General features: G+C 43.2%; 1 protein-coding gene across 3 annotated transcripts in view; it reads left to right on the top strand.

The window, feature by feature from the left end:
- THRB (thyroid hormone receptor beta) overlaps window positions 1-22,192 on the top strand; it is a 393,487-nt gene that overhangs the window by 358,627 nt on the left and 12,668 nt on the right. For all 3 annotated transcript variants that reach the window (XM_039254596.1, XM_039254595.1, XM_039254594.1), the window contains exons 7-9: window positions 4,276-4,423; window positions 7,522-7,727; window positions 18,111-18,257. In XM_039254596.1, coding sequence (XP_039110527.1) covers window positions 4,276-4,423; window positions 7,522-7,727; window positions 18,111-18,257 — 501 coding nt within the window. The remainder of the gene's footprint in view (window positions 1-4,275; window positions 4,424-7,521; window positions 7,728-18,110; window positions 18,258-22,192) is intronic.

Raw genomic sequence — 22,192 nt, 5'->3', positions numbered from 1 at the left:
TAAAACTGCATTACTCTAGATATATTCTCTCATTCTGAAAGCTCAGTAATCCAAACAGGACTTTTTTCTAAATTAGCCCCAATTCATAAAGATTTGCCTACCTGATTATGCAGCACTGAGACTCTTTCAGATCAGTTACTAATGGTAAATTCTGAATTCTGGAAGAGACTCTAATGAAAATTCCATTTAATACCCAACTCCCAAAGTGACTCTACATGTGCCTTGCAGAGAGAACTTAATGCTTGTTAGTGACTGACTTAAATGAAGGGAGAATCGAGCCGATTAACCTGGGTCCCTGTTTCATGTGTGTCTTCATGATGATCAAGAAATCCACTAGCCTCTTTTCCCAAGATCACAGGATGTTTGGGGCCTGACTGAATTGAGGTTTCCTTAGAAGAAATCAGGTAGCAGAAAGCTAGATTTTTCAGCCTCTGTGCCTTTATCTCAGATCAGAATCCTATTTCTAGAATGGCCTCCATCATAAAACCAGAAGGCAGCTTTCCTAGGGTGATTACACAGATCATGCATTTAACGTAAGGACAGAATGTCTTGGAAAAAGGCAACAGTTTTTCAAATGAAACACAGGTTTTTAAGAGTTTTTAAGATGAAAAAGGTTATGCTTCACATATTGTTTATTAAAACCTACAATTTAAAAATATTTCTACCACATATTCGCAGTGTGTAGGGAGAGGACCTTTCTTCGTTTGTTTGTTTGCCCATTTTCCCCCTGAAGCTTCCCCCTGGAGCTGTTTTGTCTGTCTTGATGAACCAGTTTTTATGAATCTTTTACAGAAGGAATGTTGATACTTCCCCAGAACAAATTATTTTTCTGAAAAAGATTCAGAGCTATTAGAAGCTGCCCAAATATTGAACCAGCAGAATGACACTTAGCTTCTTTTTTTTTATTTTTTTTATTTTTTTGGTTTTTTTTGTTTTAAACAAATTTTTTTAATTTTTTTTTTTTTTTACAAATAGTTTATTGTCAAATTAGTTTCCACATAACACTCAGTGCTCATCCCCACAAGTGCCCTCCTCCATGCCCATCCCCCCCCTCCCCCCCCTCCATCAGTCCTCAGTTTTTGTCAGCATTCAAGAGTCTCTCATGGTTTGCCTCTCTCCCTTTCCCCCACCATTTCGAAAGAGCCTAAGTGTCCATCAACAGATGAATGGATCAAGAAGATGTGGTTTATCTGTACGATGGAATACTCCATGGCAATGAGAAACAATGAAATCTGGCCATGTGTAGCAACATGGATGGACCTTGAGGGTGTTATGCTGAGCGAAATAAGTCAGGCAGAGAAGGACAAATATCATTTTTTGCACGTATAGGAGGATTAGGAGGAACTTGATGGAGGAACAAGGGGGAGAAGAATGACACTTAGCTTCTTATCACACTAATTAGTGCATCATCTGGATCTAGTTCTCCTAGAAATGCAGAGAAACACGTCTGATGTTGATTTATAAAAGCAAAACCTCATCTCACCAGCAAATCATCAATGACATCTATGTCCTTCTTTAGTCCCTGGGACATGTCATTTGTCAGTTCACCTCTAAAAAGATTTTTCTTTTTTGCAGGTAGACTACATTAAATATTCTCCATTCAGTTCACTTCCAGAAGTTACTTTCTGTCACTTTTTAAAATTAAGGGACCTAGCACCTTTACATTTACTCAAGTGAAGTGGCCCTTCATCCTGTGTCAAATATGCTCTTAGTATAGCTTAGGGGAGGCCAGCATCTTAAAAGGGATCTGGTCCATGAAGAAAAGCCATCAGAGATAAGCCACAGAAGAGATGGCACTAGGAATAGCAGAGCTTGCTACCTCAACACTTTTCCCAAAATAAGCAAAGTATAAATTATTTCATTCACTCCATTTAAAAGTTCACAGAGTAGCCTTTTTTGGAAAAATGAATGTCACCTCTGTGTCTGGGACACCACATCTCTTCCTCTCCTCAGCGCTGTCTGATCCTCAGTATGCTCCTCTCCCACTAAAACATGAGATGTCAGGGGTGCCTGTGTGGCTCAGTCAGTTAAGCATCTGACTTCAGTTCAGGTCATGATCTCACAGTTCGTGTGATCGAGCCCCGCGTCAGGCTCTGTGCACAGCTCAGAGCCTGGAGCCTGCTTCAGATTCTGTGTCTCCCTCTCTCTCTGACCCTCCCCTGCTCACACTGTCTCTCTCTCTCTCTCTCTCTCTCTCTCTCAGAAATAAATAAAAACATTCAAAAAAATTTTTAAATAATAATAAAAATAAAACATGAGACGTCAGAGTGTATGAGAAAGGGGTCTCTCCAGCTTCAGAGTACCAACTGCCCTATCTCCAGGGCACCATTCTCCCCGGATGCCCTGGACTTCGGTGCTACCACCTCTGGGGAGACCTTGCCCCCTCTAGAAGGAAGCATGCCACCCAGCCCCTCTCCTCCCTGTCTGTGACACATGTCTTCTTGCCAGGAATCTTAAGGTCTCTTTCGCCCTCCAAGCAGGTGTAACCCTCAAAGGGTGGATTGGACAGAGGGTAGCAGAGGTGGAATAGGGAGGGTTACAGGGGAGCTGGCTTTTCAGGTCTGTACTTGCCCCGGCAACTTTTGCAGAAACTGCCCACCTTGAAGACCCGGGGAGACATTGCCGACGTGTCGAACAGCTGCCCACGTGTGATTGAGGGAATCTTATATAACAGTGTATCAACATCATTCAAACTAATGGATTTAAGTGTTTAAGGATACAAAACCCAAAGACATGACAGTTTACCTGTTGAAACTTGAGCAATAGAAATGATAAGGGATTTTGCACACATGCCCCAAAATCAAGCCCATTAGTTTTTTATTGTCATTTTTCCATTAGATTCTGTTCTGCCTGATACAAAATCCTACCTCTGACCTTTTTTCACTACAAGGAAGGGTTCTTATGTCTGAGTAATGAATATGCAGGTGGTATGTGTACATAATCAAAGCTAAGGAAAATTAACCAGGATAGTTCAAATTTGGGCTTGATCTAGGTCAGCTGATATTTCAGGCCCACTATTTATGTAAGAAGGTTAGAGGTCCCTTTAAGCTTTAGTGGATAATATCCTTCAAACTTTGTTTTTGCTTTGCTAGTCTACAAAAACAGATAAAACAAAGGCAAGGGGTGTACTATTTGTAATCCATTCATCTACAATATTTAAATAATACAGCAAAATTGAGTTCAGTTTATATCATATAAGCAGTTAAGTAAGTAAGACTTCGAGTCCGACTCCTGAGCTCTAAGCCGCCTTCCACTATGTACTTACTGTATGATTTGGGGCAAGTGATTTAACCTATTATAGACTTAGTTTTTTATTCCCTACCTTGGAGATTTTAAGAGTACCTATTTCATAAGGTTCTAGAAGAGACAGAAGATGTGGAAGGTGTCTATGGCCCTTTGCAATACTCCCCTCACAATAAGTGTCCTCTGACATGATTAACGCCTACAATACAGAAGCTCCATTGCCAAGCCTGGAGTATCAGTTGTCCAGGAAGGTCCTACTGTAACATGTCTTGAGGATATTTATGTCACCTAAACCTGGACTAAATGGCACATCTGGTAGCCTTTACGGTGGCACTCTCCCATATCTCAAGAAAGGAAGACACCTATTGGCCTTCAGGGTGTATGTCTGATACTGGAGAAAAATAGTGCTATGAAAGGAAAAACCCCAATGTAGTAAGTTCGGAGAAAATTTGGGTAGAGAATCTGGAATTTTCTATTCCCCATGTACTGTTGTTTCAAGGGTTATCTGAGCTGGTAATGGACATTGCAAGAGTCAAAAACAAGAATTAAACTAAATCTCTAAAGGTCATTTAATGCATCCATTTAAACACTAGATGATTAAATTATTAATTAATAGAGCATAAGAAGTATCCAGCTCTTTTATTCTCCAGCACAAGGTATAGCAAGGTTCTTCATAGCTTAATTTAACAACAGAATTATGACGCTCTATGAAATGAAATAATATAAGTTATTTTTATTACGCAATGTTTAGAAAAAATAAAAATGAACACTAGATTTCCCCACTAGCCTCTTTTCCTTACTAAATGCCAAAAACGTGTTGACTCTGGTCCCAGACATTTCGTTCAGCTCAGATTTAGAATTCTTTAGATTTAGTTTGGGCTAACTGTCCTATATGTGAATGGGTAAAGATACAAGCTCATACACAGGATAGGTCAAAAACAATCCATCACAGTTATATGGACACAAAATCATGGAGTCTTTTATTTCTAGAAAATACGAAACTGTTGTCTTGGGTCTTTCTTTTTCATGTAGGGTTTCTTTAGAAGAACCATTCAGAAAAATCTCCATCCATCCTATTCCTGTAAATATGAAGGAAAATGTGTCATAGACAAAGTTACGCGAAATCAGTGCCAGGAATGTCGCTTTAAAAAATGCATCTATGTTGGCATGGCAACAGATTGTAAGTAATCTTCTTCCTCTTTTTCATATTCAGGGAGTGTTGATTGGGGAAAGGCTTGGTTCAAGGCGATCAACCAGGCAGAAAAGAAACAGGAGCTCCTGTGGATAGAGAGAAGACCCCTAGCACTCCCTGCAACCCCTCACTCCCAGCCACTGCCGGGTGGTCTCCATCCTACCCCTCCCCTATCCACTCCTAACTCTCCAAGTATCTAGACGACAGATGAGGCAAAGTGGGTAAATTATGCCTAGCATGTCTGCAGGACTGTTAGCAGTACTCTTGTTTGCAACAGAGTACAAATGAGCAGTCTATCCATTCACCTTGATGAGGTGATGTTTTACATACAACATTCATGTGGTGAGAGCCTCGTGAACCAGTCCTAATATTTTTCAAAAGAAGAGACAAGAATTTATTTTGTGGACATTTTTGGAGATGGGGCACTGGCAGAAAACATCGTGCTTGGTAATTTCTGAAGAATGTGAGGTTGAGTGCTCTATAGCATGACTCATCCTGCAGTTGGGTGGTTGTTATATTTTTAGCCATAAAAACATTCTAAGCTCCAGTCCTCCTACCCAGTTTTCAAAGTGCCACAGCATATGGCAGTGAGATTAGCCATTGGAGCCTCTTCTTCCCGCACTGTTCAAGGGATTTACACCAGTCCCTTTAGTTAATCTAATAATAAACTAAGAATTGTGTCAGTCAGAATGCATGGCCTCCGTTTTGCGAGGCGTCAGGGTTCATGATTTCTATTGGCATAAATGTTTTGCACCTCAGTGAAAGTTTCCAACTTTTGGTTGAAAAAAAAAAAGAAGAAGAAAAAGGAAACCAAGAAAAAAAAAGGAGAGAAAGAAAAAAAGAATGCAGTGAGGATTTTCCTCATGAAAGAAGAAATAATCACTGCTCACATTTATGTGATAAAGAGGGTTCTCTCCACTAGAACAAAAAAAAATCTGTCCTGTTTGCCCATTAAAGAAGACAGAATGGGGAATCATTAAAAAGGAGGAGGGTTGTGTGACGGCTTTAGGCTGGAAATCCTGGGTTAATCCCCACCTCCAACTGAGGGTGTTCTTTGTCTTTATCTTTTAAAGACTTTAGCCACTGGCAACAACATGGCTGATAGTGATACGTGAAACGATTGACCTAGAACCAAATATTTAGATGTGCCACTGTAAGGAATTGTTATTACTGAGTATCCATTTCATTGTTTTATTGAGAAGTTAAAGACACCAACGTTTATAAGGTTAAAAAAGCTCAGTGTTAATTTGGACTGGGTGGAAATTAATTTTGAATGCACCATGAGGCATTATAAGAGCTCAGGCTTTATAATCAGAAAAACTGTTGGAGTCCCATATCTGCCACTTACTAGCTGTGTGACCATCAGAGTTAACCTCAGGTTTCCCTTCTGTGAAATTATTGCCTACCTTGCAAGTTGTTTTCAGGATTAAATTAGATAATGCATGTTAAATGCAACAATCCCCAGCACAGAGGAAGCATTTGGGGAACGGGGCTATGAGTATAGCCCATCTATTAAAGGGGAAAATCCCTTTAACAAGGGAACCTAAATGACTAAACAGGGCTCACTCACATTTCCCACATTTGCCATTGCTCACCTGACTTTGACGATCCAATCAAGACTAACTGATGTGGGATTCGTTATTCTGTTTGTGGATTAGCTGAGTATTTTTGATTCTCTTCCTCCTGCTATGTTTGCTTTTTTTCTTTTCCTACCAGGTCACACCTTCATCAAGAAATGGCCCTAGGACAATGATGTTGTAGAACTGGAATCAGGAGTCCTGGGTCTTGCCTTGGCTCTGCCATGAACTTGCTCTGTGACTTTAGGCAAGTCATGATCTCTCTGGATCAACTTCCTCCTCTGTGAAAGGAGGGAGTTGGGCTAGATAATACCTAAGGTTCTTTCCAGTTCTAAATACTATGACTCTGTAGCATAAAACCTGAGCCTTTCCATTCTACTGATAGTTACGAAGAGTCTGGTGAAATGGCTTTGTTTTGGAAATTAACCACAGAAGTATAGGTTTCTTGTTACCTGCCCTTCTTACTTACCTTCTACATAAATGGTAAAAGTCATGGCTATATTTACTGACCACTTGTAGAACACCCTCTGAAGTGGGTATTAGTGAGTCTGTTTTATACAGGAAGAAATGAAAGCTCCAAGAGCCTGAGCAACTTGCCAGAGGTCACACAGCTAGAACGTGGTAGTGTCAGGATTCAGACCCAGCTCTTTCTAGATTCCAAAGCCTGGGCTCTTTAACCACCATTGAGGGTAGACCAGGTAGAGACTAGAGCAAAGTGAGTACCTGTGCAGCTCAGATAGGTTGAGCCACACTCCAATTAGCGCTTAAGAGAGCTAACAAAGAGGGGTGCCTAGGTGGCTCAGCCAGTTAAGCATCTGACTTCGGCCCAGCTCATGATCTCACAGCTCAGGGGTTTGAGCCCTGCGTCAGGCGTCTGTGCTGACAACTCAGAGCTTAGAGCCTGCTTTGGACTCTGTGTCTCCCTCTCTCTGTGCTCACACTGTCTTTCTCTCCTTCAAAAATAAACATTTAGAAAAAAAAAGGTTTAAGAAAGCAAATAAAGAGTTGGAGCCATTTATCTGAGGAAGGGGATCATTTTTAGCCTCCTGTTTACTGCTCCAGAACTTTTCTTTAATCTCAGTTCTTTTACTAAGAGCCATTTGAGGGAAGGAGAGGAGGAACAGAGAAACCCTAGGAGTGAATTCAGATGAATGGCAAGGCAGACTTATCTGTGAAGCTGTAGGTAGAGCAGATTTTACCTCCCTCTGCTTCATTCTTATTTAGGGTCACCTTCTGTGGAGTTGGGATGCCCAGTGTCCAACTCCCTGCAAAGCTTTGTTTTGAAAAGCTGGCCAGACATTGGGAGTGTGGCCCTAGGTCAAACCATAGCTAGTCAATGGCAGTTTGCAGCATAGGGGAGAAAATACCCCAGTGTGACCCACTCTGCAGGGCCCGCTAAGCCATCAATGCATGAGTGGTCCCCGCCCCTGAGGCTCCTGGGTGCACACGCAGTCTGCCATGTGTCTGGGAGTGTCCGTGTGTTTTGTCTCATCTTTCCTCCTCTCCCAGTGGTACTGGATGACAGCAAGAGGCTGGCGAAGAGGAAGCTGATTGAGGAGAACCGGGAGAAGAGACGGCGGGAAGAGCTGCAGAAATCCATCGGGCACAAGCCAGAGCCCACAGACGAGGAGTGGGAGCTCATCAAAACTGTCACTGAAGCCCACGTGGCCACCAATGCCCAAGGCAGCCACTGGAAGCAGAAACGGAAATTCCTGGTAAGGCTCCCCTGCACAGCTAAATACCAGCTGCGTGCTCAGTGTTTTCTACTCAACTCCGACCTCATTACCCAGGGATGCTGGTGTTACTGCTCCCATTTTACTGACAGGGAAACTGCAGTTCCAAGAAGTCAAGTGACTTGCAGAGTCAGAATTTGAACCCAGGTCTGTCTGAACAAAGGTCGCTCGTATGATCTATGGCTTGTGAGTCGCTAAGTTCCAAAGTAGCCTCTTTGCGCACATTATCTTTTTGCTTTTGCTGTTAATAAGGCCAGCCTTGAACCAACTCATCAGTAAAATTCTTTACCTGCCAGCTTCCCCCTTTTTATACCCATTTCTTCTCTCAGATGCCCACTTAATAAAGTTAATCCCCTAAACTCGCCCCAAAATATCCCCATTAGAATAACCCCTAGAATGAAGTGTCCTGTATCTCAAATGTATTTGTATGGCAATAGAACTCAAGATGTTTAGCTTTTAAAATAAAGGAACTCGAGTCCAGGAAGAGAAGGGAATGAGGGTTAGGAAGGGGGTTTGAGGGTGGGGATATGTAGAGAAAATGGGCATTTCCAGGCCCTTGGAAGATCAGTGTGTGATATTTTTATAAAAACTAATCATTGTGAAAGTCCTTCTCATTCATTTCTCCTTCGGACCTCAAAATGCTTTGGGTTGGTCTAGAATTACTATCTCCATTTTAGAGATGTGCAAACCAAGCCAAAGGCCTTATTTGGTTCACCCAAGATCATACTACTAGAAAGTGGCAGCCAGGCCCAGAAGTCCACGCTGTCCACCCACCTCACCAGATGGGCTACCCCCCTCCACCAGCTGGTGTTTGACCATCTCAGAGACTGACCTTGCCCTTAGTTTATGATATGAACCCTTCATGAGCACCTCACTGAGCCCCTGCAGCAGATATTCTGTGGGTCTGTTTGTATCTCCAGGTCACAGTAGCATTCCTTCCCATCTGAACAATAATGTCCTGATACCTCAACGTCACCATTATAAGGAGATAGGTTTTTTTTTTTCATGAAAACAGTGCAACAATAACTTTAAAGAAAGTTTTTGGAAAGAAAAATCTTACCCATAAGCCACCTGCCATCAATTACTTTCACTGTTGTCATGAGCAGGTTCTAACGCACGCTGTTGATGGCATCCATGAACAGTGATGTTGGCGAACACGTAGAGGGCTCTTACCAAGTGCCAGGTGCTATTCTAACTGCTTTCTGTCCATTAACCTATGCCAACCATGTAGGTGAATGTGGGTAAAATCTCCATTTTCCCAAGCAGAGAACCGAGGCAGAAAAATTAAAAGGACACTTACAAAGCTCCATAGCTGGTAAGCAGTGGTGACAGTTACCGCCCAGCTCCAGGCTCCAGTGCTCTTAATCATCACACTGTACAACCTGGTCATCTACCCAAGCCCAAAGAGCCTTTGAATGACACATGTCTTTGGAGGGCCCACCTCTTGGTGCCTTGACCTTGAATCCTCAGGGCTACTCTGGTATATCTGCCAAGAACTAGAAAATATGAATTCTGGATAGATAGATCAGTTCTAACCCAATATATTTGAGGCATAAAAGGAGAGAGTACTGCCCAACCCAATCCTAAATCTGTCCTCTCCTGAAATGTGTCAGCCATAAAAGGAGATTGTGAAAACCACTTCCAGGCCTGATTTCAGAGTAGTGGCTACGTAAATTTAGTGGAAGATTTGGGGCACATCTGGACTTCTAGGGAATTTTACATTTCAATTTTCTCTACACCAAAAGGAGAATGAATACCAGCCTAATTAAACCGTTTCCATGGTCACTAGGGCGCTTTTTCCAGACTCTAAAGATCTGTTCTTTTACTTTAAAAAACATTTATTGAGCAGCTACTGTGTGCCAGGATGTAAATAAGTCAGCTCTATTCCGGTGGAGGGAGAAAGACAGTAAGGATTAGCCAATCAAGATAAATGCAGGTGGTGATATGTGCAAGGAAAGGAATAAATGTGGTGATGGGACAGAGTGATTGAGAAGCAGAAGTGGACAGAGACTTCACTTCCCTCAACAGGGAGGTCAGAACAGTCTCTCTGAGAGGTCATACAAGCTGTATCTGAAAATTAAGAAACAAACTGTAGGGGCACCTGAGCGTTAAGTGTCTGATTTTGGCTCACATCACGATCCCATGGTCTGTGAGTTCAAGCCCCACACTGGGCTCCCTGCTATCAGCACAGAGCCCACTTTGAATCCTCTGTCTTCCTTTTTCTTTGCCCCTCCCTTGTGCTTTCTCTCTCTCTCTCAAAATAATGTTAATAAACATTAAAAAAAAAAAAAAAAGAAACAAACTCTGTAGGGTAAAATACAATCAGATCTCTTCATGTCTCATGGTCTCTCTAACAAAGATGGCATGATTGTTAATGATTAAAATAGCAAAGTCTGCACCTTTAGCTCAAAGGCTCCTTATGCTTTTCCTCAGTGTGATCATCTACAGAAAGAACCAAAGAAAGTATGGCACAAAATGACTTGCCATTAGTTTTTTGTCAGGGCCACGAGGTTACCCAGGAACAAGACTTTTCATCAGGAAGCTAACATTTACAGAGCAACTGTTTTACCTACCAGTCTCCCTCCTATCGTGGAGCTGACATGAAATGTATATTTTGTAGGTCCTCAATATGTTCAAGAAATTGACCCTCTTGGTCCAAATGACCTTCTTTAGGTCATTGTTTTAGAGAGGTGCTGGGGGAGATCAGAACACCTCCACTGTCCCATTTGTCTCTACAATGAGCTTCATTTCTATCAGCCAACCATCTTCTGTGCCTGGGATCACCCCCACATGTCCTCAGCAGAAATACCACAGTCCACTCAGTACTGTGTCTTGAGTGTCAATCCCACGTGTGGTTGAGATGGATGGTAGCTCTTCTCAAAGATAGCTGCCATTAGAGTCTTTCTTCCCTGTAGATGCAGCTGCATATACAGCTCTCCCATGAAGAGGTAGAGTCCATTCCTCTCTCTCATTGAATGGGGGCTGGTGTGTGATTCCTTCAAGCAACAGTATTTAGGGGCACCTGGATCAGTTGGTTAAGTGTCCAACTCTTGGTTTTGGCTCAGGTCATGATCTCATGGTTTCGTGAGTTCGAGCCCCACATCAGGCTCCATGCTGATGCTGCAGAGCCTGTTTGGGCTTCTCTCTCTCTTCCTCTATCTTTGTCCCTCCCCCGCATGCATTGTCTCTATCTTTCTCAAAATAAATAAATGAACCTTAAAAATATATATATATATTTTTTTAAAGACTTAACACAGTGACTTTTAAGGCTAAATCCGGTGCCAGACCAGACACTAGAAACATGAATAAAGAAGCCTGTAGATGACACCAGCCTCTGCTGCCATCTGAGGACAACAGCATGAGGGACCCCAAGTGAGAACCACCCAGATGAGCCAATCAATTTTGAGCCTCAGTAACAATTTGTTGTTGTAAGCCAGTAAGTTTTAGGGTAGTTTGTTACACAGCGTAGATAACCGGAACAGAACTCAATAAATATTTGTTAAACAGAATGTGCAGTTCCACCGGCCTATCCTCAGAGACAGTACAGTTAAGCCCTAATGTCTCAGCCAGTTTACATATTTACACATACCTCTTGCAGAAGGGTGCCTCCAATTGAGTATTTATGCTCAGGAAAAAAAATTTCACTGAGTGGTAAATTATTCCGGCAAGGGCATTAAGAACTTCATTAAAGACAGCTTTGCTAAGTAATATCCATGTCTGAATAGGCTTCTATGTATTAGGATTTGTGTCTTCTGTGTGGCTGATAGCCCTTATTCTGTTTACAACGCTGCTACACATACTATTTCATTTATTTGTATATGATGATGGCCCATCTTGTTTTGAAAAACAATTTGACGAGACCATTCTGTTAATAATAGTATAGTAATATATCATAAGGGACTAAAAATTACATGTTGTCCTAAAAGCTGGAAGTATTCAATTACCTGGCACAGGAAAGTAACTTCTTCCCCAAAAGACCCTTCTTCATCATTTTTTACCCTGACACCAGCTCAAGTCAGAAATAGAGACCAGCGGTTTGACCTGGGTTTCAAATCTATATTTGTGTCTGAGAAAATGAGAGTCATTGGCAAATAAGAAGCTTTGAAAATAGCCATGCAGATTTTCATAATAATTCCAGAGCCATTCTTTAAAACTAGTTCCAAAAGCATTTAAATCATAATTTTCCAGTTTTCTCCAATCTACTCAAATCGCTGATGGTACAGAAGTGCCCAAAGTAATAACCCTTCCTGTATGATGACAATAATGGTAAAATATAGAAGTGCACTGTAGTGACGGGGAGGAGGGACGCCTGGGGGACTCAGTTGGTTGAGCATCCAACTTGGGATCTGGTCATGATCTCACGGTTTGTGAGTTTGAGCCCCCTATCAGGCTTGCTGCTGTCAACACAGAGCCCACTTCAGATCCTCTGTCCCCCCTCTCTCTCTGGTTCTCCCCCCTGCTTGTGCTTGCTCGCTCACTCTCCCTCCTCTCTCAAAAATAAATAAACATTAAAAAAAAAAAAAAAAAAAGAAGTGCACTGAAAAGGGAACAAGGGGCATCTGATGACAAACAAAGCAAGCAGTGTCTCTCCAGTGAGGGTAATTTGCTTCTACACCTCCAAGGGCGGGAAGACACTTGGTTTGGAGTAAACCCCATACCAGCAACAGTATTTTCTGTTGACATTGTGTTATTATTCTGCTCCGTTCATTCACATGCAAAGGTATGACTTTGGATGGATTTTCCACACAAGCATAAAGTGTGACCATCAGACCCAGGGCAGGCATCTCCTACTTTTCCCTGGGAGAGCTACTTTCTGATTTCACACATGCTTGACTGGGAAAGCCTCAGAAAAGGGGCATAAGTGGAAGGGTAAGGCAGGATGAGTGATTTGGCCACGTGTGATCGGTGTAGATGGGTCATAAGACAAGAGCACTCAAGTCAGAAAGGTTTCTGTCACACACGAGATTATGATAACTACATCAGAGGAAGGCAGGGTTGTCTAGTCATGTGCATGAAGATTGGAACCAGACAGCCTGAGTTCAATGCTTGCCTCTGTCACTTTATGTGTATATGGCTGTTGCTTTTTTAATTATGTGACTTTGGGCAAGTTACTTCACCTAAGGCTCAAGTGACTTTCCACCACATGGTATCAAAGTTATAGATATAAGTGCTCGGCATATCATTAACAACCACATCAGTGGTTCCTAGGTGCATTATCCCTACCGCTACCCTCCTCATGTCCCGTCCCTGCTCATCCCAGGAGAAGAGAGAGCATGTGGTAATATCCCAAAGCCCAGGGACCTTTAATCACCGTTTGTCTGGGTCTTCCTGCCTCTTCTTACAAAGGTGCAAGAAGACACCCAGTGATCAGCAGAGAAAGGGAAGAGTCCTGTCTGGCCCCATCCCACTCGGCATGTACCAAAGAGCTTGCAGGTTCAAGCCAAGAGGTCCTCGCCTCTGAACCAGCCATTACAAAGAGGTCAACTGGCAGCATCTGCCACTCACCTTGAACAACACTGATGAACAGGCAAAGCAGAAAGGCACTTAGTCTCTATTTGTGCACCACCAGCCTGCTCTAGTACTGAGCTAGTTGAAGCTCACCCCTGTACACACCCCTGAATCTCTCCCTTTGGGTCCCCCACCCCCTCCACTGCCCAAGAAGAGACACTCTGGATTCTTCATTGTCTCACACCCCACATCCAGTCCATCAGAAATCCCTGTGTCCGGCTCCCAGGATAGGTTTGAGTTCTGCTTCTCTCCATCTCTACTGCTGTCCTGTAGTCCAGCCCACTTCATCTCCTACCCAAAAGGCTGTTGCCGCCAGCCCATTTCTTCTTCTGGTTTCCCATATCCCTTCTCTGCATCATAACCCAAACTCTCATCCTGCTGCACCCCTCTTTGAAACCTCTCAGTGGAGCCACACTACATAACCCTGTCTCCTCCCCAGAACCCAGAAGACCTGTCATCATGGGACCCTTACCTGCCTCTGTCCTTCATCTCATGAAATCTCTGGGCTCCTACCACATGGGCCTCCTTTCTGGTCTCAGGAATTGGCACTGGTTTTTCCCCTTGCCTGAAATGCACAGAGCCAGTTTTTCCCCTGGCTCTGTGGAGAGCTGCCTTCTTGATGTTCTTCCCGTTAAAGCTCACACATCACTTCTCACCCTGGGCTACCCATCTGCTTCCTGACCCCCCCATACTATCATGTCACTTCCAGTCTAGTCACAAACAAATTCTTCTGTGAGAGTATTCTTTTTATTTATTGTCTGTCTTCCTTCAATACAATGAAAGTTCCTTAAGGATACATTGCTCACTGATGTAACCTCAGCATCTAGAACTAGGCCTGGCCCCATAGTACTTGCCCAATAAATATTGGTTGCATGTATATAAACCTACGTTTATTCACTCAACCAAGCAACAAGCATTCTGTCCTCCACCTTTTAGCCCAATGCTTTCCACACAGTAGACAAAGATACTTAAGGCTTATGCCCCCCCGCCAATGAAATCCATATCTTAGCTCTGTAGCTACATAACTACAATATAAAGTAATAGTAATAAATGCCTAAATGCCACATGAGAAATGTACATGAGCTACCATATGTGTTCCAGTGAGGAAGGCATCATTTCACACAAGTGATCCGGGAAGACTTCAAGGAGAAAACAGAATTTGAGTGGGGTAGGATTTGGAATTGGCCAAGATAGGATGGAAGCGGGTACCTCAGAGAAAGTAAAAGTCAGAGGAAAGGCAGCTCCAAACCACAAAAGTGCAAAGCCAATTGGGGAGGGGATGTGAACAGGTGGGCTGAGTGAGCTGAGGAGGCCTGTTAGGGCAGAAAAGGAGCAAGAAAGTCAGAATGAGAACTGGAAACACCCTTATGAGCCAGCTAAGGCAGTGTGTACCACAGAGGCAAAAAAGCCAGGCTTTGCCCACCGTCTACCCTGGTGAATCCGCAAGCCAGAGGCTGATCATCAGTACCTGAGCTTGAGCTTACGCTCAGTGCATGTGTGTGTGTGTGTGTGTGTGTGTGTGTGTGTGTGAGCAAATACAACTCATGTCATGGATTACAAGGCTACTAGCTGTATTAACATACCTAATTAGATACAACTGATGTCAAATAGTACTCCTCTTTATTTTTAACATATCCCAAATATGGTAGCAAATGATCTGTTGTCCTTATGGGTGAAAAATCTTCAGGGAAGTCACAGACAAGTTTGCATTGCTCAACCTTAATTTTTCATACCTGATGTGTGAATGCAGGTGAATTCATAGACTATGTCTGTCTGTCTATCTATCCATCCATCCATGTATTTTTTCTGGTATCCAAGATCCATTATGGAGATAACCCTTGATAATAATAAAAAGCTTGTACTTTGTATAGGATTTTACTTCTAGCAATTGTATTTTCCTTTAAATACCCAGAGACTTTAAAATATGTTTTTTTCCTACCCTGATATTGATTTTTCAACAGAAAAGTTTGTGAGGTAGTTACATTTAGGGGGTTAATTTTAATTAATATTGCCGTTTTTTTTTCCTTGTATAATTTCCCTCCTTTTTTCAAACCCTTATAGGTATCACAAGCATGATTCAAATACCCCATGAACTCACAGATTAAATGGAAACTTTTTTTTAATATTTTTATTTATTTCTAGGAGAGAGAGAGAGAGAGAGACAGCGTGAGCAGGGGAGGGTCAGAGAGAGAGAGGGAGATACAGACTCTTAAATAGTCTCCAGGCTCTGAGCTGGCAGTCAGCACAGAGCCCGACGCGGGGCTCGAACCCACGAACCGCGAGATCATGACCTAAGCGAAAGTCGGACGCTTAACCGACTAAGCCACCCAGGCGCCCCTAAATGGAAACTTTTAACATCAATATTGACTCGCACATTCCAAAGGACACTGAATACTATTCAGTAAAATCAGATCAGATCTATCAGTGTTCAATGGCAAGACATTTGGATTCAACCAGGCCAAACTATTTAAAATGTTAACGTATTTTTATTTTATTTTTATTTCTAAAAAGGTTCACCCTGTGTGTGTGTGTGTGTGTGTGTGTGTGTGTGTATAAAACTCTTTCTTTTTTAACGTGTGACCATGTTCCTTTTATCAGTCAATCTTCAAGAGAGAGTTGTAAGATAGACAAGGCAGATGAAATGAGCCTCATTTCTGGGGTGGGAGAAATTATAAAGACAGACAAGGAGGAGAAGAATACCATGAGCAGTAGTGCCTAGATTTGCCTTTTCCCCTAGCTCAGTCTATGTGAGAAAGACACACACACACACGCACACACAGAAGCTATACATGTGATTATTCCATCAGTTCCATCTGCATCCAGAAAGCCAACAGAACCGTAGCCTCCCATGGGCTCCCCATGCCAACAGCTGCCCCAAAACATTGTCACTGACTATGATAACATGACAGACTGGGTCCCTTTCCCACCACTTGCTGCCTGCAAAGCAACCCCCCCCCAAAAAAAGTAAAATAAAATAAACAGAGAACTTAGTGGATAACCCCTAAAAGGACAATGCTGCTAGAATTTGTTATGTAATAAATGTTAAAATCCTCCCCTAGGCTGTAACCACAGCTCCTGCCACACCCTCAGAGGGCCTGGGCTGCTCCTGTTGACCCTGGTGCCCTGGTAACAAGTCAGTAAAAGAATCATCCTTTGCTTTTCTTTGTGCTAAAAATTAGACGTGAGCAATGACTGGGGGCGAGTGGAAAGAAAATGGCAACTGGATTACTCTGAGCTGGAAGCGGTTGCTGCCAGCCCAGTGGTTCTCCAAGTGTGGTCCCAGACCAGCAGCATCAGCGTGCTTCAGGAAGTTGTTAGAAATTCAGGTTGTCCCCAGGCACCCCCCCTCACCCACCCAATCTACAGCATCAGAAACTCTAGACACAGAAGCCTAACCCAGTCGTTCTGATACAGGGGTGTTTGGGGAACGTGGCAGTACACAGGCCACTCCAAGCGAGGGAGTCAGCTTTGCTTGACACACTCATGATGCCTGTTCCTCCAGCCCACCTCTGCCTACTGTCTTACGCCTCCTAACCCTGGGTGCCTGGTTCTGTTCTGTTCACTGTGGCTCTAGGCAGAGATGGTCGTGGGGCAGGCCTGAGTCTCTGATCCCTTCGATTACAACTTTCAGGAAGGCAGTGGGAGAGGCTGGGAAGGGGACTATTAAGAGGAGTAGAATTTTGCCCTCTGGTGTCAAAAGTATATAGGTTATTAAAGCTTCAAGATAGGGGGTAGAGGCGGGGCTCCTGGCAGATTGCTGTGTGGAGTCTGGGTGACCAGATATCTGAGTCCTGGCCTCAGGAGATTGTTCTTAACCTCCTTGAGCTCTTTGTTTATTCATCTGCCAATCAGGATTGTGTGAGAACTGCTTGAGATAATGTGCTCCCTCAAAGGGGCTGGCTTGCTTGGCCACAGATAAATGGCGGTCATTATTATCACAAGAAAGGACAACCGAGAGGACTGTTCCTGGCAGGAAACACAGGTGACAAGAGCAGATGCAGGAGAGACCCTGATGGTCTCTGAGTGCCCTGCTAAGGAGCTAGAGTGCCAATGGACGACAGGAGGGCTGACATGAGCACAACCACCTGGGAAGCTTACTAAAATGCTGAATCTGCACCATTAGATCTGGGCAGAGGGTATTTCTAACAAGTCCCCAGGTGACACCCAAGCTGCTACACCATCTTTGAGTTGCAAGGCTATGGATTGTTCTTATGCAAGCCAATGACAGAGAAGTGCCAAGAGACACCAAACCCTAGCAAATTCCCCACTCTGCCTGAAAGTTTGCCAACTTTATACAATTTAGTTCCTCTAAGCGACCTAGAGTTCTCCCCCTCAGCCCACCGAGACCCCCTCCACTGGAGTCTGGAGAACAGACAGAAACTTCGAGCCCCAGCAGCTCGGTCAAAAGCAAGAATGAATCCACAGGGTGCTACTTGCCAAGATATCCCATCATACTCCTCCATCACAGTCTAACGCGCCAGAATGTGCAATGCTCTGAAAATGCCACCCAGAGTCCATAGCACGTCTGTTATCTGGCATCCTTCGCACATTCAGAAACAAATTCCTGTTGTTTCTCTCTGGCTCCCTCTTTCTCTCACTTGTTTTCTCTCTATTTCTGCAGCAACAATCTTATGAACATTATCACTGGGGGCTCTCAAAGCAATGGCCAAGACATATATCTTTGTTCAGAGAACTGAACTATGTGAAAACTGCATAGTTTGTTAATAAGCAAAGTGAAAACTGGAATTGCATAGTATGTCAATTCAGAAGAGATTTTCTGCCACATGAGAACTATGAGAAATAAGGATCCTTCTTAATTCAAATCTTAATTAAATTTTTCTTGTTTCTCCTCCTTAGCCAGAAGATATTGGACAAGCACCAATAGTAAATGCCCCAGAAGGTGGAAAGGTTGACTTGGAAGCCTTCAGCCATTTTACAAAAATCATCACACCAGCAATTACCAGAGTGGTGGATTTTGCCAAAAAGTTGCCTATGTTTTGTGAGGTGAGGAAACTGTTTCTCCTTCTGCATTATTTTTCATTATAGTTCCATCAATTTCCAGGAATACTGAGTATTATTTATAATTTAATATTAATTAGTAAGGACTTAGTGACATGAAAGCAATGTCTGTACAAAATGAAAATGCACTCTGTTTCATTTTTATTTTCCTACCTTCTCTATTCAGTCATCATTCATCAGCTTGGTCCACATGAGGCTGAAGATCCTATCCACCCACTGACTCCAGGCATAGAAAATAGGACAGCAATAACTTCTGTTCATTCAGCACCTATGATGTCCCAGTTACCATGCCTAAGTCTACCCACATTGAATCCAAACCTTATAACACATTTGCAGGATAGAGATTACGTTAACCAAACAGCCGTGGCTTGAGTCGAGGTCGATATGGTTTCCATTACATATCACAGCAAAAAGAGTTGTGTGGTTGTTTCCTCCTCAAGAATAAGGATCTTCCTCACAGATTAAGGATCTTAATAACTCCTTATATCTCCTCCCTTTTCCTATAAGCACACCCTTTCTTGCCCGATCTTCAAGGCGCCCTGAAGAGCTCACCCAATAGAGCTCCTGGGCTTTCCCTTTTGCACACCTCATCCCTAACTTAAGCAGTCTTACTAAGTGGTAGCTGGGGGCATGGGATCTACAGTCAGCCAAATGGGCAACTATCCTACATAAGTTATTTTGCGTCTTCAAATTCTGGTTATCTCATCTTGAAAATGGGAATCATAATAGTATTTACCTCTCAGAGCTGCTGCAAGGTTGAAATGCGATCCTATATGTCAAGTGCTTGGATAGTGCCTGGTCCTAAGTATATCCATGAATTTCAGCTGCTAATGCTGCTGCTCTTTTGTCTATTACATTACCATCCTGCCTCTAGCCTTCCTTTTATAAATCAAGTGGAGAATTTTTCCCTTTGAAAAACCCCTTCAGGTGCCAATCTGTTGCTCTTCCCACCCCAAAGGGGACCCAGAAAGATATCAAATAGAGAGGTCCACACAGAGGTAAGCTACCCAAGTGAGAAGTGAATCTAGCCTCACCTAGAAAGAAGCCATCTCCTTGCCTAGAATGATTCCATTGTGATTTGGCGTCTAGCTCATTTGTGCCTTTGAGTTTGCAATAGTGGGAGCCCAGCTGGAGTCTAAGAGACCTCAGACACTGATGGGAACACTTCTCATTGCCTATTTTTGAGCCTCACAAGAGCCATATCTAGAAGGACAAAGCAGTGGGCTTCAGGATGCAGGTGTCTGATCTCCAGACTTAGCTGAGGGAGAGTGTGAGCCTCCTTCTTATCCCCGCACTGTGGTGGGACCGAGGTACCTCACACACTGGCAGGCAGCCCTGCAGTGGGAGCTGTTTATGCCCGGAGGAGCTCATGAGTCCTGGTGAAGGAATTTTGACTTGTGTCTGTATTTGGTGTGGAGCTTTCCACATCTCTGACGATCTTTTTTAAAAATTATTACTTATTAAAGTGTGGAAGGTTATTAAAAATAACATACTCAAGATATTGATTCACAGTACCACCACTTAAAGATAAGCTGCTGACATTCTAGAGCCCATTTGAGTCTTTTTTCAGTTGTGTGTGTGTGTGTATGTACATGTACACACATATATATGAAATATGAAACATTAATATACTTTCTGCCATAATGTACTTCCTACTTATGAAACTACTTTTTTACTTTTTATTAGAGTAAAAGGCACCAAAAAAAGAGTAAAAGGCACATATAAAGGTGAAGCCAAATGAATTTTCACATACTCAACACACTCATGTAATTAACACTGAAATAAGGAAACAGAACTTTATAGGGTCGCCTGGGTGACTCAGTCGGGTAAGCGTCCAAACTTCAGCTCAAGTCATGATCTCACAGTTCATAAGTTCAAGCCCTGCATTGGGCTCTGTGCTGACAGCTCAGAGCCTGGAGTCTGCTTCAGATTTTACGTCTCCCTCTCTCTCTGTGCCTCCCCTGCTCACACTCTGTCTCTCTCTCTCACAAATAAATAAACATTAAAAGAAAAAAAGAAAGAAAGAGAACATTACTATCACCCTGTTAAAACAAACATTTTACCCTCAACCACAGATCACATCATTTAAGTGCTTTTTTCACAAAATAAGTTTTAATGACCACAAACTAAAAAATAGATCTACAAAATTTAGGTTACCTGCTTTGACTGATCTTCAGTTAATTTCCCATTCTTCACTAATATAAACATTCTATAATGAGCACCCCGGTACCTATGCCCTGCTCACTGCACTGTTTCCTAAGGGCAAATCTTAAAAGTGAAATCTAAGGAGCTGGGTAAATACACCTTTTAAGGCTTCTGGAATGTGTTGCCAAATTGCTCTCAAGAAGGGTGGACACATTTGCCAACAGTGCTGGTTTCCCCTGACTCTACGTGTCATCTTTCTTTTTTGTTCATTGGGTTGAGTTTGTTTTCTTGGACCTTTCTTGGCCCTCTCTTTGTCTCTCTGGACTGTGTCCTTTGTCCCCCATCCTTGGTGTCTGAAGAAAAAGTCTATTTTTTTTAATGTTTTTTATTTATTTCTGAGAGAGAGAGAGAGAGAGAGACAGCGTGAGCAGGGGAGGGTCAGAGAGAGAGGGAGACACAGAATTTGAAACAGGCTCCAGGCTCTGAGCTGTCAGCACAGAGCCCGACTCAGGGTTCGAACCCACGAACCGTGAGATCATGACCTGAGCTGAAGCCGGATGCTTAACCGACTGAGCCACCCAGGGTCCCCCGAAAAAGTCTATTGAGTACACTACCCCTACAACTCGAGCTAGCCTGTCAGTCATTGTTCCCCTTTGAATACCCACCAAAAATGTTTCTTAGAAAAATGTAAAGCTGATGTAAACCAACCACAGAGAGAGATTTCAGTTCAAGAAGAAGGAAGAGAAGCCACCTCTACCACTAGTAGCAAACACACCACACACTTATGTCGGTGGCAAGAGTGAGGGGTCCACATGGAACTTTACAAGCACAGCTGTGGCAAGCTTCTCCAAGTTCCCTCAGAAGTTTAATCCTGCTTCAAAGTCACGATTCCATCTCTCTTCCAACCCTGATTTTTGTAGTCTCCAAATTGCAAAGAAAGTGGGGAGAGGCTAATTTTACAGCAGAGACACATCTGTTTCCGGTGTTTGTGGCCTCCTGAGGACCTTTAGCCCTTTCTCATTCTTTTAGAACCCTGAAGAAAGAAGTGACCGATGTGGGCCCATGAGCTCCCTATGGAGTGGGCTGGAGATCCCAGGTGGTCTGAAGAGCCAGAGCTTTCCTGCCAGAGGCATTTTGGTGCATGTGATGTTTAAACTGTGCTCACAGTAATTTTGCGCAAAGATCCATGCCAATCCACCAGCAAGGCTGGGGGCCAGCCAGGGCTTCCAAAGATCTAAAATCGTTGCTGGCAGAGCTGCCAAAACACATATCAAGAATCACTTCTGGGGATCCTGGGTGTCTAAGTCTGTTAAGCATCTGATTCTTGATCTCAGCTCAGGTCATGATCTCACGGTTTATGGGATCAAGCCCTGCACTGGGCTCTGCGCTGACAATATGGAGCCTACTTGGAATTTTCTCTCCTCATTCTCTGTCCCTCCCCTGCTCGCAATCTTTCTCTCTCTCAAAATAAATAAATAAACATAAAAAAGAAAAGAATTACTTCTGGAGTGCAGGACATGGACATCTTTGCCAATCAGCCTGAGTGCCGCTCTCCTAAGGTAACAGAGAGTCTGTGGAAATGCCCCTGCATCTCGCCTGTTGTGCCCTCTGCATCAGCCTCACAGTGAAGTACTGTGGCAGGTGACTAAGGTTATTTGCCCTCATGTTGAAACAAATCTCACCATCATCCTACAACCCTTCTTTTTTTGAGAGAGAGAGAGCGCGCACATGCAAGAACACAAGCGGGGGAGGGACAGAGGCAGACAGAGAGACAG

This window comes from Hyaena hyaena, unplaced genomic scaffold (genome assembly GCF_003009895.1).
Source record: "Hyaena hyaena isolate Hyena2069 unplaced genomic scaffold, ASM300989v1 scaffold_494, whole genome shotgun sequence".
Classification (NCBI taxonomy): domain Eukaryota; kingdom Metazoa; phylum Chordata; class Mammalia; order Carnivora; family Hyaenidae; genus Hyaena; species Hyaena hyaena.
Note: the sequence above shows the minus strand (reverse complement) of the source record. Positions and strands in the feature narration are given on the sequence as shown.